Genomic DNA, 18,485 nt, shown 5'->3' with positions numbered 1-18,485 from the left:
AGACTTTAATGCTATTTTTCTTCTTGAAATGCCAGGGAGAATGTCAGCTATGAAGAGCTTGTTGAAATTAATGGGATGTAATCGTAATTGAAGCAGGTATATTACAACTGCAGGAAAAGGAGTTTCCTCCTTTTTTGAAATCTTAATTTATGGGATAGAAATCCTGATCCGTGTGCTTTCCTGACACCACTTAAAGGCAACTTCATGCCTGTGTTGATCACTTCTTGCGGGGCTCTTGCCTATTTATTTTTCTGTAAGTTTAATTTTTTTATACTGAATTAACTTTGGTTGGTTGGTCTGAAGGTGGATTTGCCTTCTGAAAGCTTTTCTGTGCAATGCTTTTCCTCAGGCTCCCCAGGTAAGTCTTATTTCTGGGGTCGCATATGGGAACATTCCTTTGGCTTTGTCTTCAAAGTGGGTGATTTTAGTAGTTAAAGGTATTTGGGGGTGAAAAAAAAGTATCACCTGGACCAGGTGTTGCCTGGCATTTGCAGAATCTTTACAGGATTTTCTGCCAGGACTTAAGGAAGAAATTGTTCCCTGTGAGGGTGGTGAGGCCCTGGCACAGGCTGCTCAGAGGAGCTGTGGCTGCCCCATCCCTGGAAGTGTCCAAGGCCAGGTTGGGCGGGGCTTGGAGCAGCCTGGGATAGTGGAAGGTGTCCCTGCCCATGGCAGGGGGTGGAACGAGATGACCTTTGAAGTCCCTTCTCAAACAAACCATTCCGAGATTCGATTACTTTATTCCAGGCTTTTATTTTCACGTATGCATGTCCACACGGGAGCTGCTCGTCCTTTACAGAGGTGGTTCCTAAGTGTTATTTAAAAAAATCCAAATGTGCATTTTCAACGGGGCTTGGATGTTACCAGTGAATCACTCCTGTGTGGGGCAAATAGAAATGTGCGCGGGCTAGTGCAGTGATGCTGTGATATAGAGCTGAATGTAGTAATACCCTTTTGAAATGAACGATTCTCATTTAAATGCACATATTTTTATGGATTTCGGTGGTTGTTTTTTTTTTTTTTCAACAGCTACTGGGGCGGCTGGGGGGTGTGAGGGCAGCACCACAGCGGGAACCCGCGGGCTCTCCCCAGCGGGGTGTGAGGATATGAGGGAAGCCTGGGCTGTTCCCGCCGGGGTGTGAGGGGAACCTGGAGCAGGTCGCGCCGGGGCGTAAGGATGTGAGGGGAGCTTGGGCCGTTCTCGCCGGGGCCTGAGGGGAACCCAGCCCGGCCATTTTCCCGCCGAGCCCCCGCCTCACCGCCCCGCGCCCGCCGCGCCAGCGCCGCCGCTGATTGGCTGAGAACTGGCGCCAGGGCGAGCTGCTGATTGGCCCATCCGCACGGCACCTCTGGCCAATGATGAAACGTCTTGCCGCCCGCCTTTCCTCCGACTGGCTGTGCCGCTCTCTGTGCCCACCCACTACCGGGCTGCGGTGCCGGCAGCCGATTGGCTGAGGCGCTCCCCGGGCTGGATGTTTAATTGGGCGGTGCTGGGCCGCCCGGCGCCTCACCTGCCGCGCGCTACCATTGGCCCGCCGCTCCCCGCGCCCCCGCCCATTGGCCGCACCGCCCCTCGAGAGCGTCCCGATTGGCCGTAGCGGCCCGGCCCGGTATCCGGGTAAGATGGCCGCAGTCGGGGAGTGCTCGCTGCCCGCGCCGTGGCGGCCGGTCTCCCTCACTCACGTCGAGTATCCCGCAGGTAACTCTCCGCTTCGCCGCCGCCGGGTCTCCCCGCCGCGCCTCCGCCCGTCGCGGGGCCCTTCCCGCCGCCCTGCGGCGCCGCCGAGGGCCGGGCTGGCGGCTGCCAAATAGTGAGCCATTGAGCAGCAGTGCTGAGGCGGCGGGGCGCGCGTGCGTGCTGGGGGCGGCGAGGCGCTCTGCCAGATGCTGAGCCGCGGCGGGAGCGGCGCTGCGCATGCGCGGTGGGGGCTCCGGGTTGGGGTGCTGCGGGGGGGGGGGACGGGGAAGGGGTCCGGGAATGGGGAGGGGAGCGGGTCCTTCCCGGGGGTCCCGGGGCCGCCCGGCCCTCCATTGCCGCCCTGCCCGCTCCACACCGCAGCCTCGCCTCCCCTGCAGCCCTCTGGCCATGTGTGGTCGCCGCCGGCCTCGAGGCGTGGGTCCCACCCACGGTGTGCAGCTCCCCGCCGCTTCCCCAGCAGCGTGCTGGGGTTGGTGTCACCTCCCTGCTCCGTGTGCTGGGGGTCTGGCTTGGCGTGTCACCGTGCCGGCGGACTCTGGGGCCCCTCGTGGCACCCCAGGGAGCGGGGATGTGGCAGGGTGGCCATGTCCCCGGGGTGCGCTCGGCTGCCACGGGAGTTCGGTGACTGTGCTGGGAGTGGAGGTGGCAGGGTGTCCCTGTCTCAGGCGGGTCTAGTGGCTTTTCTGGGAGCACTTTGGTCAGTCAGCGCCGAGGGAAATGCCCCGAGGACTCCAGTCGCGGGGTGTTTCGTGGCTCAGCTCTTGGCAAGGTGGGTTTGGGTCCTGGCAGCGTTGAGAAGCAATAGGTGCCTGAGTGCAGGATGGGCTGTTCCAGCTGGGACGGATATGATCCACAGAAGTCCTGCACACCAGCAGCCCGACCCAGGTGGAATGAATTCCTGGATCTGCCAGTGTGTGAGAGCAAATAGATCTGTGTTCAGCTGGCAGATGTCTAAACTGTGTCCCATCAGTATCTGTGGTCCTTTGGAGCTCCTCTGGGTGTTTTGTGCTGTACTGGGTTTGGGTGCTTGTTATAATCAGAGATAATAGAAAAATGAAGTGTCGGAGTGTTAGTATTAACCATTTGCGCAAAATCCAAATCTTGTCTAAACACTATTCTCAATATTTCCAGTTCTCCTAGCAAGCCCCCTATTTGCCATGAAGTGTTGCTGTATGTCCTGCCTGTTTCAATAGCTGGATTTTAGTTCCTGATGAAAGCTCCTCTCAGTAGTGCAATTCCTAAAGCTTTTAAAGTGCTTAGGGATCTTCTGGATTGAAAGTGCCGATTTAGCTAGGAGGCTTGAAATGTGACAACACTGAAAAAATATCTGGCACTGGAGGTATGTTATTTCTTGGCCCTCCCCCTTATGGCTGTTTCATGGTTTTCTGTGATGCTTTATGTGAAATACTGGCATTTCCTTTTCTGTCTTGCATTTTCCTCCACACGGTAAGCTCTTCTGCCATTCCACTTCTCAAATATATTAATGTGACAGTTTGGGAGAGATGGGGAATAATCTTGCCAGTAGTACTGATATATTCATTTTTGTATCTTATCTCTTTATCTGAACCTGGGAGTATACACAGAGCGTCCTGTGCTCCAGTTGTTGGATTGGTTTGGGAAATGGTGGTGGAAATTGCTGCACAAGGGTTATCTGTCAGATCTTGAACAATGTGACATAACCTGATTATTTTCTCTCTGTGTTGAGAGCCCTTAAACAGGCAAAGGGAGGAGATGATTGTGTGAAGGGGTAAATCACTACCCAGCTTAGGGTTGTATATGGAGGGGATGGGCACTGTGTTTATCTTGGATAAAACATCTATTTATTAAAGCCTTTAAAGTGGAGATAAAGGACTAAAACAGTAAAACAGCCAGAGGTATGAGTTTGTTAATTTATTTTCATAGACTCATTTAGGTTGGAGAAGCCCCTGACATCACAGAGTCCAGCTGTTCCCCCAGCACTGCCAAGGCCACCACTAAACCACGTCTTCAAGTGCCACATTTCCACAGCTTTTAAGTCCCTCCAGGCATGGGGAGTCCACCACTGCCCTGGGCAGCCCTGTGCCAGGGCTGGACAGCACTTTCTGTCAAGAAGCTTTTCCTAATATCCAAGTTAGATGTCCCCTGGTAAAACTTGTGACTGTTTCCCCTCCTCCTGTCCCTGTTCCCTGGGAGCAGAGCCTGACCTGCCTCTGGCTGTACACTCCTGTCCAGGAGTTGTGCAGAGCCAGAAGGTCCCCCCGAGTGTCCTTTTTGCTCTGGGCTGAGCCCCTCCAGCTCCTTCAGCCACTTTGGATGCTCCAGACCCTTCCCCAGCTTCGTTCCCTTCTCTGGATATGCTCCAGCCCCTCAATGTCCCTCTTGTTGTGAGGGGCACAAAACTGACCCCAGATTTGAGGTGGGGCCTTAGCAGTGTCCAGCTGCTGATGGTGTCATCGGTGAACTGTCTGAAAGTGCACTCGATCTCCTTGTCCAGATCATTAATAAAGATATGAAACAGAACCTGCCCCAGAACTGAGCCTTGGGGAACACCTCTGGTGCCCAGCTGCAGCTGGATTTAGCTCCATGCCAATCTCGGCCTGTACAGGTTTTTTACCCCAAAAACAGAGCACCCATCAAAGCCATGGGTGCTCTCCAGGAGGGTGCTGTGGGAAGCGGTGTCAAAGGCTTTACTAAGTCAAGGTAGACAACATTTTGGTTTAAAAAACCGACTTGCAGTAAGATGGTAGGTCTGATGCTTTTACCTGGATTTGGGGAAAGTGCTCTTAACTTTATTTAGAAAGCTGTTTACGTTCAGCCTGTGCACATCTAAAGTCCAGGTCCATAAAGCTTCTAGATAATGTATATTTATAAAGTAGTGATGTTGGCAGCGTGCTCAGCACAGTGGAGTTAATGCAGCCTTGTGCTGCTGAGAGGGGTCGGAATGAGAAATAGATCCTGCTTTTACCAACATCAATTATTAAGCTGTCTTGGCATGTCATGCACTGCTCCGTGGCAAACAGCTTCGTCTCTTGGCTGATCCCAGAGGCTGCTGAGCCACTGTGGCAACTGCCTCTGGAAATCTCACATCTTTAAAGATTTCCAGTGCAGAACTGCTGCCACCCCAGCTTGCATCTGCCACGGGTGACAGTCCCACTCTCTGGGACCGGGTCAAAAGCTGTCACTGCTGATTTATGCCTGGCAGACAAAGCCTGGATTTGGGCTTCTTCTAATTGTGAAGGGGAGAGGTGTCTCCAGAAGGGTGCTCCCTGTCCTGATCTAATGTTTCCTTATCAATAGTGGTACATCAAATCCATCTGTAGTTGCTTGTGTGGCTGCACAGCTCTCCTGGGCTTTCTGTGATGTCCACTTAGAGCAAATAAATGAGAAACAGCAGATGAACACTGTGGTAATCAACTGCAGACTGGTCTGAGGAATGGAATCTTGGAGACCTGACTGAAATACTACCCACAGGGAATGCTAGGCTTAAACATAGGGAGAAAAAAAACCAGCCATGGCAGTGCTGCCTGGGTGTGCTGAAGCACGCTTCTGCAGAGGACAGCCTGTAAAAATATCATCCTGATGGTGCTTTCAGAATTTTTTGATCCTAGAGCATTTCATATTAGCAGTTCTGCTTTGGTGAGACCAAGGAATGATCTGGCATAGTGTGAGGTTGCTGGCAGGTAGGCAGGAATAATCCTTCTTCCCTATGTCCTTCCAGTAATGAGCTGGTGATTGCATCAGGACTGTTAAGTCCTTTGATGGATGTATAAAAGCTGTATGTCTAATTGCTCTTTGAATCCATTTCCGCTTTGGATCTCACAGTATCTTTGGCACTGAGCTTTGTAGCTTAATGTGGTTGTTGTTTCTTTTCTGTTTTTAAGTCTACTGCTCAGTAGTTTCATCAAACACTCTCTCATGTGCAGTGAGAGGCAGCAATTGTTTGCTGTCAATTTCTCCATATAATTCATGACTTTATAGAACTGTTGTATCATCTGTTTTCCTTTTTCAGCTGAAAATCTGATTTATTTGATGTTTTCTGAATGGCTACTGTCACATACTTATCTTTGTCCCCATTCTATTTGCCTTTTCTGTGTGTACTCTCCCATTTTAGCTGGTGACACCAGAATTGCATAATAAATTTTTGTAGTGCTGTAACAGTATCTTCTGTTGAGCTTTTTAAAACGTTCTTCTTGCCTTTTTGACTGCTGCAGAGCACTGGATGCTCCTCTGAAGGTATTGGCACAGACTAAGTGTGAGGGTTTTTGTTTGATAACAACTGAACTAAATCCTGTCATGTCATGAGTATAATTAGGGTTGTTTTTTCCCGTATGCATTGCTTTGCATGGGATGACTTTGTGCTCCTCTTCAGGGACTTCCTGTCTGTAGGGTGAGTTTCACTGGAGAAACACTGAGTTCCTGGTTTGTTTGGGTTTTTTATTATTATTTGGAGAAAAGAAAGAAAACTTCCTCTCTTTGGTGCAGCTGGGATTCTTAGAGCTCTGAGACTTTCTGGACCTCCTCACACGGGACAAATTCTTTGAGGAGAAACCTGGTGTGCCAGACCTTTTCTCTGCAAAATGACAGAAAATATTCCCATTTTCCCAGTTTCTCCAGGATGTTTCCTACAGCCAGGCAGAGTTGGAGGGACATGTGTGCAGAATCATTCTGTGGGTGAAGAGGTTCAAAGGTGCTGGTGCTGTGTCTGTGTTTTGGCTTGGCAGTTCTTGTTGCTGTTCAGTGTCAGCACATGCAGCTCCTATAGGAATGTTTGTTCTGATAACCCTCCTGTGATTTTGTGCAGTGGGAACTCACAAGTCAGGGCTCATTCCAAGAGCTAAGCAATATCTCTTGGAAGAAGCAGATCCCACTCTTGTTTGGCTGCTTTAATGCAGGGTTTATGTTTAATCTCCCTGCAAAAGTTATGTCTGATTCCTGCCTTTATGCCATAATTTAAAGCCTCCTGCAGATATTTTTGCTGTCCCACAGCTCGTGTTATGGAGATATGCACAAGCAGAGGAAATGACTCTTTTATATCATGAATATTTAGTGATGAATATGCCCATGACACACGTACACTGCATGTTGTCTGTTCAAATTGCACACATGGACTTAGCCAAGAACACACAACCAGCGGCAGTGCCACAAATAGATCCTTCAATAGGAAGTGGCGGTGGCAAAGCTCAGTCTTGTGGTAGGATGTGGTTGGGGGCTGTTGATTCACATTTTTACATCCTATACAGGTTAAGTAGATGTGGTGAAGCTCAGATATTTCCACTGACAGGATGCTGGGTAAAATGTTGAATTGGAGCAGAAGTAGATGCTGAATGAAGGCTGAAAAAAATAGTGTGTGTCTGAGCTATGTATAGTGCTGCACGTACTTATCTCTTGGCTGCCCAAAAATGAGGTAGCTGCATCCTTTATTTTTGCTTTTTGAGCTCCAAATAATGTCCAGGGAAAGCTGGACTTCCAAAAAGCAGAATTTAAAACTAAATGAAACCCAAGATGTATATTAAGTAGAGTCTCCTTTTGCATTTTTGCAGAGATTTTTGTCTCTCTTCCTACTGGTCGGAGGAACTGCTTTAAAATTCCCAACTTTAGTAAATTAAAGGAAAATTAATTTTTCTAAAAAAAGGGACGGGTGCTGCTTGCTAGATCTGGCTGGACTTTCAACTGTGGCTCTCCTGCACGTCTCCTTTCCCTGGGAATAAGTCTCGGAGTGCACTGGAGCGTGAGAGGAGACAGGAGTGACAGAAGTAATCACGCTCCAAGGCCCCTGGAGCACTGCGCGCTGAGCAGCGCTGGCCTTTTCTCTCAGAGCTCACTTTGCCTCCTCCACTGGGGATTTCCAGTCCTTTCAGGGCTGCTTTAGTCACTGCAGCTCTGCCTTGAGCTGCTGATCCAGCGGGTCTGTTTGTGATGGCATTAGTGTGTTCCTGGGGCAGCTCCAGTGCTGCCTTCAGCTAGTGCCCAGCTGTTTATTTGCCTCCTCCCGTAGAAGAAGTGGCTTCAGAATGTGACTCTGTTTAATTGCCATTAGCCACGGGAACATGAAGTATTATTAGGGATATCTGCTCTGTTTTAAATGGACAGCTAAAATATTTGAGGAGCTTTTATGTTAAGATTGAGTAAAGAGCTCGGTGCCTGTAGGCACATCTGGGAGTGATGGTGTCTGGTTCCCCACTCAGGTGTGGGTTGTGTGCCTGTGAAGTCGGAGTGATTTGATTGATTTGGAATGTTATCACGTAACATAACAGAGGATTTTGAGTTTGCTACTGCTGATCCTATTTAAATTAAAAGACTACTTGCTTAAGTACCTTTTCACCATCTGCACAAGAAATAGAACCCCCTGAGAAGATAAATAATCTGGTTTGGTTTCTGCTTGACAAAATTATGGCTTTTCGTCTGGAAGTGCTAAGCCTTTATGTACCGTGGATTAACAGAGTGAATGATCTGAAACATGGTGATCTCTTGATGATGAGCTCTCTTCATTTGGTAATGCTGGAATTGAGACTATTGGAAAGTATTCCTAAGGCTTTCAGGATAGTTTAATTGTCTCTTGACAAGGTGGCTTGTCTCATGAATTCCCTCATCATTGATGACAAAATTCATTTTGTTGAGAGTTTGTGATTTATGTAAAACCATAAGGGGCTTGACTCTCTATTGCCAGGTAACTGGTACTGTTACTTACTTCCCCTTTACGTTACCATAATCCATTGCTTTGATAGCATTTGGAACACACCTGATGCAAGACAAACCTGCCATATGGAGCAAGAAAAGTTTCAAATTCGGAGTATTTCAACGCTTTTCAAGTTAAAACCAAAGTAGAACCTCACTTCAGTGGAAACCCAGTGTACTTGGGGGTTTTGTCCTCCAAATCTTCTCATTTCACCTAACTCCTGCTAATAATCCTTGCTGATGATGTTGCTGGTTCCCAAATTTAACTCAGAGTTTGGAATTCCAGAGGCTTCCATGCACTATGCCTGATGTAACCCCAACTATGTGGCAATAACAACAGCAGCATGAACTTTGTTGTAAAGGGGCAATAACTTCTTTTTCATCAGTTCCAGCACTCAGAGGCTGAGGTTAAAGTCCTTTTCACCACGTGCTGCTTTGAAATGTGGGTGTGTGGGCTGGGGAGACTCAGTATCTTGCAGTGGAATTGATCTAGGAATGAGTCCAGTGCTCAGCCTTGCAGAGGCATCCTGTTTCCTTTTGAGAGGAGGGAAGGAGGACAAATTTATGTGGGGGCTGATCCTTTTGTGCTCAGTGATGGGATGGAGAGAGTCTGGTCTCTGAGAACCAATACAAAAACTACCCATCTCTTCTGTTGCTCCCGGGTTCATACAGCGAGTTTGTGGGGACTTCTGTATTTAAAGAGTCTCTGGCAGACAGTTCTTGCTCTTCTGATATGAATTGGTGATCTTGGAGCAAAATTACTCTGATAATTTTTTGTTTCCTTGGAATCTGTGCTGACATCTTTTCTCCAAATACTTCTGTATGTGTCTCTTTTCTGGGAACAGAGGCAAGAGAAACTTGGATCAAAATGCACAGCTGCTCCTTACTGTTGCTGCTCACTTCTGTGTCTGTTGTAGTTCAGGATAAAGGTTTTGAGGGACCTTGTGACCTCTCTGAGGTCCCATTGCTACTGCCTGATTCTCGCTGGGGAATAACTAGACTGTTAATTATTTGGGTTGGAGGCCCAAATCCCCTTCTGTGTGCTACAAGTGGGCTACTTATTAAAAATGCAGAGCCTCCTTTATTTCCCTGACATCTCCTGCTATGTTTAGCTATTTATTTCCTTCCCATTTTGTTAATGCTAGTGTTCGTGCAGACACATGGTGAGACAGATTAGGAAGCTGATCCAGCTGAAAACTAACCCATTTTAGTGAGGGAGTGGGAAAGGATTTGTTTGGGGATTGTTTGATGGCACAGAGAGGAAATAGGAACGAGGGGAAGGGAAAGATGCTGCCTCTTTTACAGCAGCCTGTGCTTATGTTGGATTAAAGTGGCTTTGGGCCCACACCCATGGTTATTGTTGTAAATTGGGTGGCAGTAATCTCTGCTGAATGGTTCCAGGCTCCTTTCATCCCTGATTTTGAACCCGCTTGGAAGCACTGCTGTCTCCCTGCCTCGGCTCCTCTGTCACTGGAACAGGGGGACTTGGCTGCAGTGCTGAGTTTGCCCCTCTGCTCTGTGCTCCAGGTCTCTGACTGACCCACGCTGTGGTGGCAGGCAAGTACCTGTGAAGTTCAAACTGATTGGTTTCTCTTGTTTGTTTCCCCAGGTGATTTCTCTGGCCAGCTTTTAGCTTATTTGAGTCTTGGTCCAATATTCATTATTGTTGGCTTTGTAACACTCATCATATTCAAGAGAGAGCTTCACACGGTGAGTCCTTCTCTCCCTTCCCAGCCTCTCCTTATGACAAAATTCTTTTCCTTTGTCACCTGGGGCTCCTGTATTCACACTTCTTTTTCTCTCTATAAGGAGCAAGCTTAGGAAAGGCATCTTCCTGTCAGGGAACAGCAGGAGACACTTAGCACCTGTACGAGGTTAAAAGGCTGCTCAGCCTTTGCCGACTTCTCTGTTACTCTGTGCTGCGTTTTGGACATTATCTGTCCAGAACCATCAAGGGAGATGTCTGAGGAAGTACAGAATGCTGTTGCAGAGTAGGGAACACTCCCAAGATCCAGGAGGATCATAGCACTGGGCAGCATATGCAGGAAATGATGTGTGTAACACAGGAGGATGCACTTTCTTTGAACTCCTGAGGCAGAAAAGGGGTTAAAAAATAAAACCTACAGCTTTCCAAGGGAGTGTATCTGTCTTTAAGGGCTGCTTTTCAAATGTGAGTTGAATACCAGGGGCAGAAGAGACTTATTTCTGTCCAAATTCTTACAATGCTTTCTATCTGCTCTGCCAGGTAGTTGGGAATCAGTGTCATGGATCAACTCCCTATAGGTCGTATAAACCTCTAGTAACATTTGCCCTCAGTAAACAGATAAAACAGGAGCCACTGAAAGGATTTTGACAGCACATTTCAAATGTAGGGCCACAGGGTCCTGGGAAGCAGTGGCCCAAGGGACCTGGGAATAGGGCTTTTAACTAGGAAAGGCAGCTGTTTGCTTTTGGTAACTCAAAGGTTTTGTGTTGGCCCAAAAGAGAGACCAAGCCAGAGTAACTATTGCACGGGTTTATAGGTTTCTGAATACAGGAACTTGTTTGGTGTTGGTAATGAGACAAGTGTTGAGATTGATTCCCAGATCTTCATGTGGGAGATCACCACTGGGCTGGAGAGAGATACTGGCTGACTTGCAGCAGCCTGATCTGTGGCTCAGGATGTGGAGTGAAAATTTGCTTCATCACGTGGAATGGGACTGAGTGTTAAGGAGGCAGAGTGTCATCACCAGCTGGGAATTTGATCACAGCAGCAGGACTAATTTAGGGGAGGTGTATGAACTGTGGAGTTGAAGAGTAAAAATAAGTGCTGCCAGGTCTGGCTTAGCTCAGAATGTGAATTCATCTTAGACTGAAGACAGCAGCTTCAAGATGAAAATACTCATAGAGGGAAAGGCCAGAAAGCCTAAAAAGTCACCTTTGTTTTAAACTATTTACCCAAATAGCAGTGTCTGCACTCCCCCTGTTGGTCATTGGGAAAAGCCAATTCCCGAAAACCTGCCCTATTGAAAAGGTCACTTTCTGCACTTGCTGGTGCAAGGTGCTGGCAGAAGTGCCCTACTGTGTCATTTTTGTCTTTCTGTGTATCAGCTGCTGAAAAGCTGCATATACACAATGTGTTGCCAAATAGAAAGTGAGCTGAAAAGAAATGCTTTCCTTCCTCAGGTATAGAATTTGGAAGCCGTTGGTTTTAACTCTAGTAGTGAAAAAAGAAAATTAGAAACATAATGTTTGGGGTTTTGTCAACAGAGAGAGAGAGCCTGGTAAGTAGATGGATCTTTTAGAGGGGGTGACACAGCTGTCTTGCCTTCACAGATCTCTTTCTTGGGAGGGCTGGTGTTCAACGAGGGAGTGAACTGGTTAATAAAAAATGTAATCCGGGAGCCTCGGCCATGCGAAGGTAGGGTATGGACCATGAGTGTGGTGGTGTCAGGGGAGTTTTGGGTGGAATGCTGACTGTGGGGGGTTAGAGGGGTTTTCCCCCTTTGCCTCATGTTGACTGTGGATGTTTGGGTGTAAAAAGGCTGGCAGAGCCACCTGAGCAGGGACGCGTCCTGTGAGCTCTGTGCGTGCTCCAGCAGCGTGGTCTGGCTTCACATCTGGAATGTTCCATCTGCTGACTATACCTTGATCATATTCTTTCTTCTTCTCTTCCCAGAAGCCCATTCAACAGTGACCACAAAATATGGGATGCCGTCCAGCCACTCCCAATTCATGTGGTTTTTCTCTGTCTATTCCTTTCTGTTCCTTTATTTAAGGTAAAAATTCCAGGTCAGGTTATGGCTGTTAATATGTTGAAACACCTGAAATGGGTGGCTCCCTTGCTGGGTGCCACTTGAGTGGGATAATGGAATTAAATCTGAGGACCTGCGCAATTTATTGTGGCTTGGGTGGGATTGGAGCATGTCTGTCTCAATCTGAATGTAGGGCTGGAGTTACCATGGCTGAAAACTGGAGTGTGTGAGTGGGCTTCCTTTTACCTGTCAGAGTAAAGGTCTCCCAATTTTCTTTTCCTAAGCTGTGATGTTGCCCCAGTGTGAGGGAAGAGGTGGGGGATAGGGAGGAGAAATGAAGAGCTCCTTTCTCATTTTTTCTCAGTTTCAGTGGAGTTATCTACAGTCTTTTGGGTAATACCAGCTGTCCACTTGCATGACTTTTTAGTTCACCTCCCTTACCAAGGACTGGGTTTACCTGCTGTACTTTAACAAAATTCTTGCTGGGGCATGGCTTTGTCTTGTGGCTGTATGTGTGGAGTAAGACAAAACTCACAGTTCCTCCTGGCTCTGTGGGCAATGGAGGGACTCTGATGTCTTGGCTCCCTGTTGCATATGCTCAGCACATGCCTCTCACATCAGTGTGAGCATCCTGCCTTCCATCACAGCAATCCCTGTTCACAGCTGGAGAGACACACGTGTGGTTTCCTGGCTGCTCTTTAACTGCTGCCAGTGGGACAGATTGCTGCTGGGATGGGATTGAGCTGCCCGTGACCCCACTGGAGTAGAGCTTTCCTAGGGTTTCAGAGGGAGAGAGAGGTCAGGACTTTTCAGTTCCCTGCCCTGTGCTAATGGCTCTCCATCTCTTTCAGAATGCACCAAACAAACAATGCGAGGTTTCTGGATTTACTATGGCGACATGTGCTGTCCATCTGCCTCGTCACAGTGGCTTTGCTAGTCTCATATAGTAGGTATGGAGCAACTGTTTGTCTTCTGCTCTCATACAGCCCCGTGGCCTGTCCCAGCCAGCCACCCTGGCATTCTTTATCCTGCCTTTCCCACCTGATTCTCCGCTGGGCTGTACGAGTCAGAGCTTTGTAGAAGCGTTGCCATGAGACCCAATAAACAAAGGTGCTATGTGTGTGGTGCTTCACAGAAGCATTTGTAAAACCCCAAACCAGCTGAGCTTGTGCCAGTTCCCCATGGGCTCCACTGCCATGCTCCAGCCTTGCTGCCTCGCCCTTTCCAGCACTGATCATGGAAGCATTGCCCCGTGCCTTGGCACACCAGCATCTGCGGCATGTGGATCGCTACAGTTGATCAGTCCCATTGTTTTGCTTGAGCATTAGTTAATCAAAACATTTATAGCTGTTTGGCTTGCAAGGTTTAGTTGTATTAAGATGAATAAAGAAAATGGAACTTTGATCATGCATTTTTTTTCTCTTTAGTAGATTAAATGTAAAGTGAGCTCCAGTGATTGGAAAAACAGACAAATTCAAGCTAGAAATAGGGTCACATTTTCCACAGGAAAGTAATTACCTGTTGGCACAGTTGACTGTGCACTACAGCTGATTACTTGCTACTAATTATTTTAAAATTCTGACAGGACAAATTTGTCAGAGGTATATGGTCTAATTAAAACAAAATTAGAGGAAATCAAGTGGCCTGTGTTAGACAGAGGGTCAGATAAGATGATCAGAATGATATATGGGCGAAAAGAATTTTGATCGTAGCTTATGCACACATATAACAGGCCAACAGTGCAGCTCTGAGTGGCTGCAGTCACAGTGAGCACACTGGTCATGCAGCCTCTGTGCCTGTCAGATTGGAGAGCAGCAAAATCACAAAAAAAAAATGCTGTCCATGTTCTTAAAAGCCTTTAAGCCCCAGCTTTGGTGGCCTGGAGGGGACTTGTCCTGTTACGGCCTTTGGAAAAAGTCTCTTGTGGGAACTAACAGTATTGGTTCTTCAGCTGATCCAAAGATGGATGAAGGAGAATGTGGAGGGTTATTGAGTTAAGCTCAGACTAGAAGACCTCCAAGTTGAAACTGCTGTAGCAGGGAAGAATTTTTCCTAGTTTCTTCCCCCCACTATTTTTGCCAGCTTTTTACTGAAAAAAGACACCCACTTTTAACATCTGGAGGGTAATTTGCTCACACCGTCTGTGGGTCCAGTGACACCTCAGCTCCTGAGTCTTTCCTCCTGTTGTTTTAAGCCTGTCTGGTGACTCTTCTCTTCCACTGCAGGGTTTATTTGCTTTACCACACCTGGAGCCAAGTCCTATATGGAGGTGTGGCAGGAAGCATCATGGCCATAGCCTGGTTTGCCTTCACACAAGAGATCCTAACTCCCCTCTTCCCGAGGATAGCTTCGTGGTAAATCTCTTTATTCTGTGGAGGTTTGTTATGGATGTTGGAAATGAGAATTCCTGGGCTCTGTCCCAGTTTTGCATACTGGCTGTTGTGTAACCTACTTTGTTCCTCCATGTTTTCTTGTGCATGCATATATACAAAGGATGACGTGTCCTTGATAAGGGTAGGGAAGAGGGAATTCGATCAACTGCTACATTTTGTAAAGCCCTACTAAAGCTGTGAGGTGTGGCAGAGTGCTGGAGGAGCTTTGCAAGATGAACAGCAGATCTTTCTTAATGAATGTCTAATGACCTAGTAAAATTGCAGAGCCATTTACATGCAATATAGTCTGGAAATATTGTATAAGGAAAGAAGAATAAGTTTTTGATTAAATATAACAAAGAATCCTTTTCCCAGCCCGAAGTGATAAAATAGTACTGTTAACTAGAGCAGGTTTTGTGCTTTTTTTTTTTTTTTTTTTAAATCAAAATTGCAGTGGAGAAAGTCTAATTATTTCCCCCTTTCCACCACATTGTCTGTTTTCAGGCCAATTTCAGAGTTCTTTTTAATCCGAGATACCAGCCTCATTCCTAACATCCTGTGGTTTGAATACACAGTCACGAGAGCAGAAGCAAGGTAAGTTCTGTTGGGAGTGGAGGAGCGGTTGCTGCTCTGACCTTTTGGATGCAGTTATTAAATAATTTTCTGATATGTAGCTGATAATTTTCAGCTGCTGTGGGTAGAATAGCTTGGAGGAAAGAAACAGCAAGTTGTTAATGGCTGCACCTGAAAGGTGAGTGTGGAGAGGAAGTGATCCAAGAATTTAATCTCATTTAAGTAGCATTTCAGCTCCCTGGCCTGTGGTTTTTGCAAGCAGTTGTTTATAATCTTGTGTCCACATGTGAGCTTGTGTACACTGAAGATGGGGTGGATGTTCTGGAAGCGTGGAGAGTGGGAAGGGCTGATCTGCCTGGTGGGTATGGCACAGGCACTTCAGTTTTGTGTGCCTTACTTTAATCCTGCTGTATTTCCCCCCTGGTTTGTTGCAGCCTCCTGGGATGGGGTTGGGGTTGCCGTGTCACCTGTGCCTGTGTTGCCTTGCAGGAACAGACAGCGCAAGCTGGGTACGAAGCTCCAGTGACCGGGAACGTGGGGACCAGGGCGCGTTTTAATGGAGACAGACAAGAGCAGAGACCTGGGAGCAGCAAGGAGCCTTTTAACAGACGGACCAAAGGAACAGGCAGGGACCATACCCAAAACCTGAAAGCCTTTGCTCTGCTTTAGCAGCTAAGCTGGATGCTCCCTGATGCATGTGGGACCGTGCAGGAGTAGAAACTCATTTTGAACACAGATGCACATGGTTGGATGTACCATCGTGTCTACGTCAGGGGAGGGGGGAGAAAATGCCTGGTGTCGTGTTCGGGGGAGGGAAAACCAAAAATGAATCCTTTCTGTGACTTTTTTTTTCAGCATGAAATATACACACTATTTATTTATTTTTTTAAATGGAACTATTGTTTATAAGGTGGGTGAGGCATTGATTGTGTGTTTTGTTTTTTTTGCCTTTTTTTTTTTTTTTTTTTTTGTTTGGGTTTGTTTTTTTTTTTTTTTTGGAAGAAGATGACAAAACTAATCTCAAGTTGATCATGTTTAATTAGGGCTTTTAATTCTTACAAACTTCTTAGGAGGGAGGGGAACTAGGATGGGGTGACCTAGACAGAAGGGAGAGGAAGACTTTCCTTTCTGCAGTCAGTCTGGGAGATCAAAATCAATTCCAACTGTACTTTGTACAGACAGAAAGACAGACTATAAATATCTGATTTTTAACACTAGTGACAGTTCTGCAGGGAAGCCTGCACTGATACCAATTAAGGGGAGTGTGTGTGTAAAACAAAGGAAAAACACAAATATACTGACTCTTATTTTTTTTCCACTGCTGCTCCTGTTGTGTAATTAGCAAGAGTGTCCTTCTCAGAATCTCTTCTAGGTGGCAAGATTATCATACATATCTCACATTTATTCCATCTCTTCCTTTATACTTTTATTACCTCAGGGTTGCTGTGATCTGTACAGCTTTTGTTGTACTGAGTGTGCTGAGGGCACTGGGAAGCCCATTGGTTATAAGCAGTGCTGTGTTCCAGTAAGAGTCAGCCCAAAGCCTTACAAAATTCAGTTGCTGGTCTCTGTCTTAAGCACTGGATTTTTTTTTTTTTTCTGTAAAGCTTAAGGGAGGGATTTTTAAGAATGAACACAGTGACAACCACAAATGAACAACAAGGCAAATGACTAATAACTAGCTCAGCTGCTCTCTGAATTATTCCTTGAAGAGTCCTGTTAGACTCCATCTGTGAGCTCCAAGTAGCAGAGGCTCTTGCCAGTTATCACAGTAGCTTGGTTGGGGTTCTGCAGCTATAACCTTGAATGCTGAACTCCTACAAGCAAATTTTGCTTTCCATCCTTCTTCCATTCTGATTCTCCGTCTGGCCAGTGGCGCTCTGGATGCTGTGTCTCTGTGGGAGTGTGCCTGCCATCTCTGTGTGCTGGTGATGCCTACGACCTCTGTGACCCATGAGTTGACCTGGCAAGGGCTATACTCGAAGTGCTTCAGGGCTGTGCATGGACACTTTCTGTATTTCTAGTATATAATGCAGCAGTTCAAGTGTAACTACAGAGAAGTATTTATTCAAAGCACAATTGACTTGAACTTTCACAGATAAAGGACAGCTTCTGAACTGGCTCAAAGGTCATCGGTGTGCCTTCGATGCAGTCATGAGCAGAGGTAAAATGACTGTCACATCTCAGTCTTGCTGCCTGTTTTACTATCTCCACTTTAATCAGACTCCTGCATTATAAAGCTGCTTGAAATGAGTTTTTTTTCTGTTCATCTTGGTTTTGTTTTTTTTTTTTTTAAGTTTTCATGTGTGCCTGTTGCTATAGGAGTTTGTGTGTTTGTGTGGAGTGGGAGCTGCTGTTGGACACCCAGAGTGTTAACTGTAGAAAGTGATCCCGATCCAGGAGATCAGGAATAAAGGCTGTTTAAATTTGTGTTTAAATAGCTATGGGTAGTAAATTAACTGTTTTCAGTTGTTACAGCAAGTATAGGTACACATTTTTAAAGAACTGTTTAGTACTTGCATAACATGAGCAATCCTGTAACATCTGAAGGACCTAAGCACTGGATCTGCTTTGAAGGTGCATCATAATAAAGAGGCATCTTGCAGCTTTCACAAGGACATTTGATCTGACTTAGACCAGCTCTGTTGGGATGAGAGAGGACATCAGACAGGTCCCGTGACATGGTGGTACCATGTGTTTCAGTTTGAAAACTGGTACTGATCACTGACATCTTGTAAAACCATTCATTTTATCTTTATATCTCTTGTAAGGGAACTTACAAAGCCAGAAGAGAGATCACACCTCTCTTCCCCAAGGCTGCTGAAAGAGTGGATTTTTTTCAGGAGTGGCTTAGCACTTCCCCAGCCTCTCGAGCTGTTATGACAGAATGCTGGAAAAAAGAAATATGGAAACACCTATTGAGCATAGGGAAGAGGGTTCATCTCCTCATGGAGAGCAGTGCAGTGTAAAAAGCTGTTCCATTTCATGTTGGTTTCAAACCCAAGCTTCCTACAGTAATTCTTAGGAGTGAGGGAGAGGATGAAGAGCTCTTGTAAGACACTGTAATAAACTCTCCTCTGTTCTCTGTGAGTTGTTTGTAATCTGCATCTTCTGCCTACTTTTGCTGTACCTTTTCAGAAACCTTTGCAATACTTGATATACAGTAGAAATTCCTTAGTGATTCCATGGATTTTCTTAACTAAATGGTGCTGTGCAGGAAAAAGATTTGAGCTCTGCCTTATTATCCTATACTTGTATGAAGTCTCCTGCCACTAGTTTTCTGAAATGGAGTATTTTCTTTGGAATATGTGGCTTTGCAAGCAGATGCTTTCCCTTCCTCCCCTGTACTCAAGGGGGCTGGATGGAGATGTGACAATAAAAGGAAGGTGACAGAATGCTGTGGTTCACTGTTCTTGCTGTTCCCACACAAACATCCTCCCAATAAGGGCAGTT

At 46.6% G+C, this 18,485-nt stretch overlaps 1 protein-coding gene across 1 annotated transcript; it reads left to right on the top strand.

Annotated features, from left to right (window-relative positions):
- The first annotated feature begins 1,585 nt into the window (after nucleotides 1-1,585).
- On the top strand, nucleotides 1,586-17,470 carry DOLPP1 (dolichyldiphosphatase 1). The gene is made up of 8 exons (XM_032130590.1): nucleotides 1,586-1,699; nucleotides 9,963-10,063; nucleotides 11,669-11,753; nucleotides 12,012-12,111; nucleotides 12,939-13,037; nucleotides 14,313-14,441; nucleotides 14,964-15,053; nucleotides 15,522-17,470. Exons 1-8 carry the CDS (start codon nucleotides 1,624-1,626, stop codon nucleotides 15,556-15,558), a joined length of 717 nt encoding a protein of 238 aa, XP_031986481.1. The 5' UTR covers nucleotides 1,586-1,623; the 3' UTR covers nucleotides 15,559-17,470.
- The last annotated feature ends 1,015 nt before the right edge of the window (nucleotides 17,471-18,485 follow it).

This window comes from Corvus moneduloides, chromosome 21 (assembly GCF_009650955.1).
Source record: "Corvus moneduloides isolate bCorMon1 chromosome 21, bCorMon1.pri, whole genome shotgun sequence".
Classification (NCBI taxonomy): Eukaryota; Metazoa; Chordata; class Aves; order Passeriformes; family Corvidae; genus Corvus; species Corvus moneduloides.
Note: the sequence above shows the minus strand (reverse complement) of the source record. Positions and strands in the feature narration are given on the sequence as shown.

Excerpts from the sequence above, each read along its gene's own strand:
- DOLPP1 (XM_032130590.1), top strand. The coding sequence starts at position 1,624 with ATGGCCGCAGTCGGGGAGTGCTCGCTGCCCGCGCCGTGGCGGCCGGTC. Across the intron at positions 10,064-11,668 it reads TCAAGAGAGAGCTTCACACG|ATCTCTTTCTTGGGAGGGCT; the intron begins GTGAGTCCTTCT and ends TTGCCTTCACAG. Across the intron at positions 13,038-14,312 it reads TTGCTAGTCTCATATAGTAG|GGTTTATTTGCTTTACCACA; the intron begins GTATGGAGCAAC and ends CTTCCACTGCAG.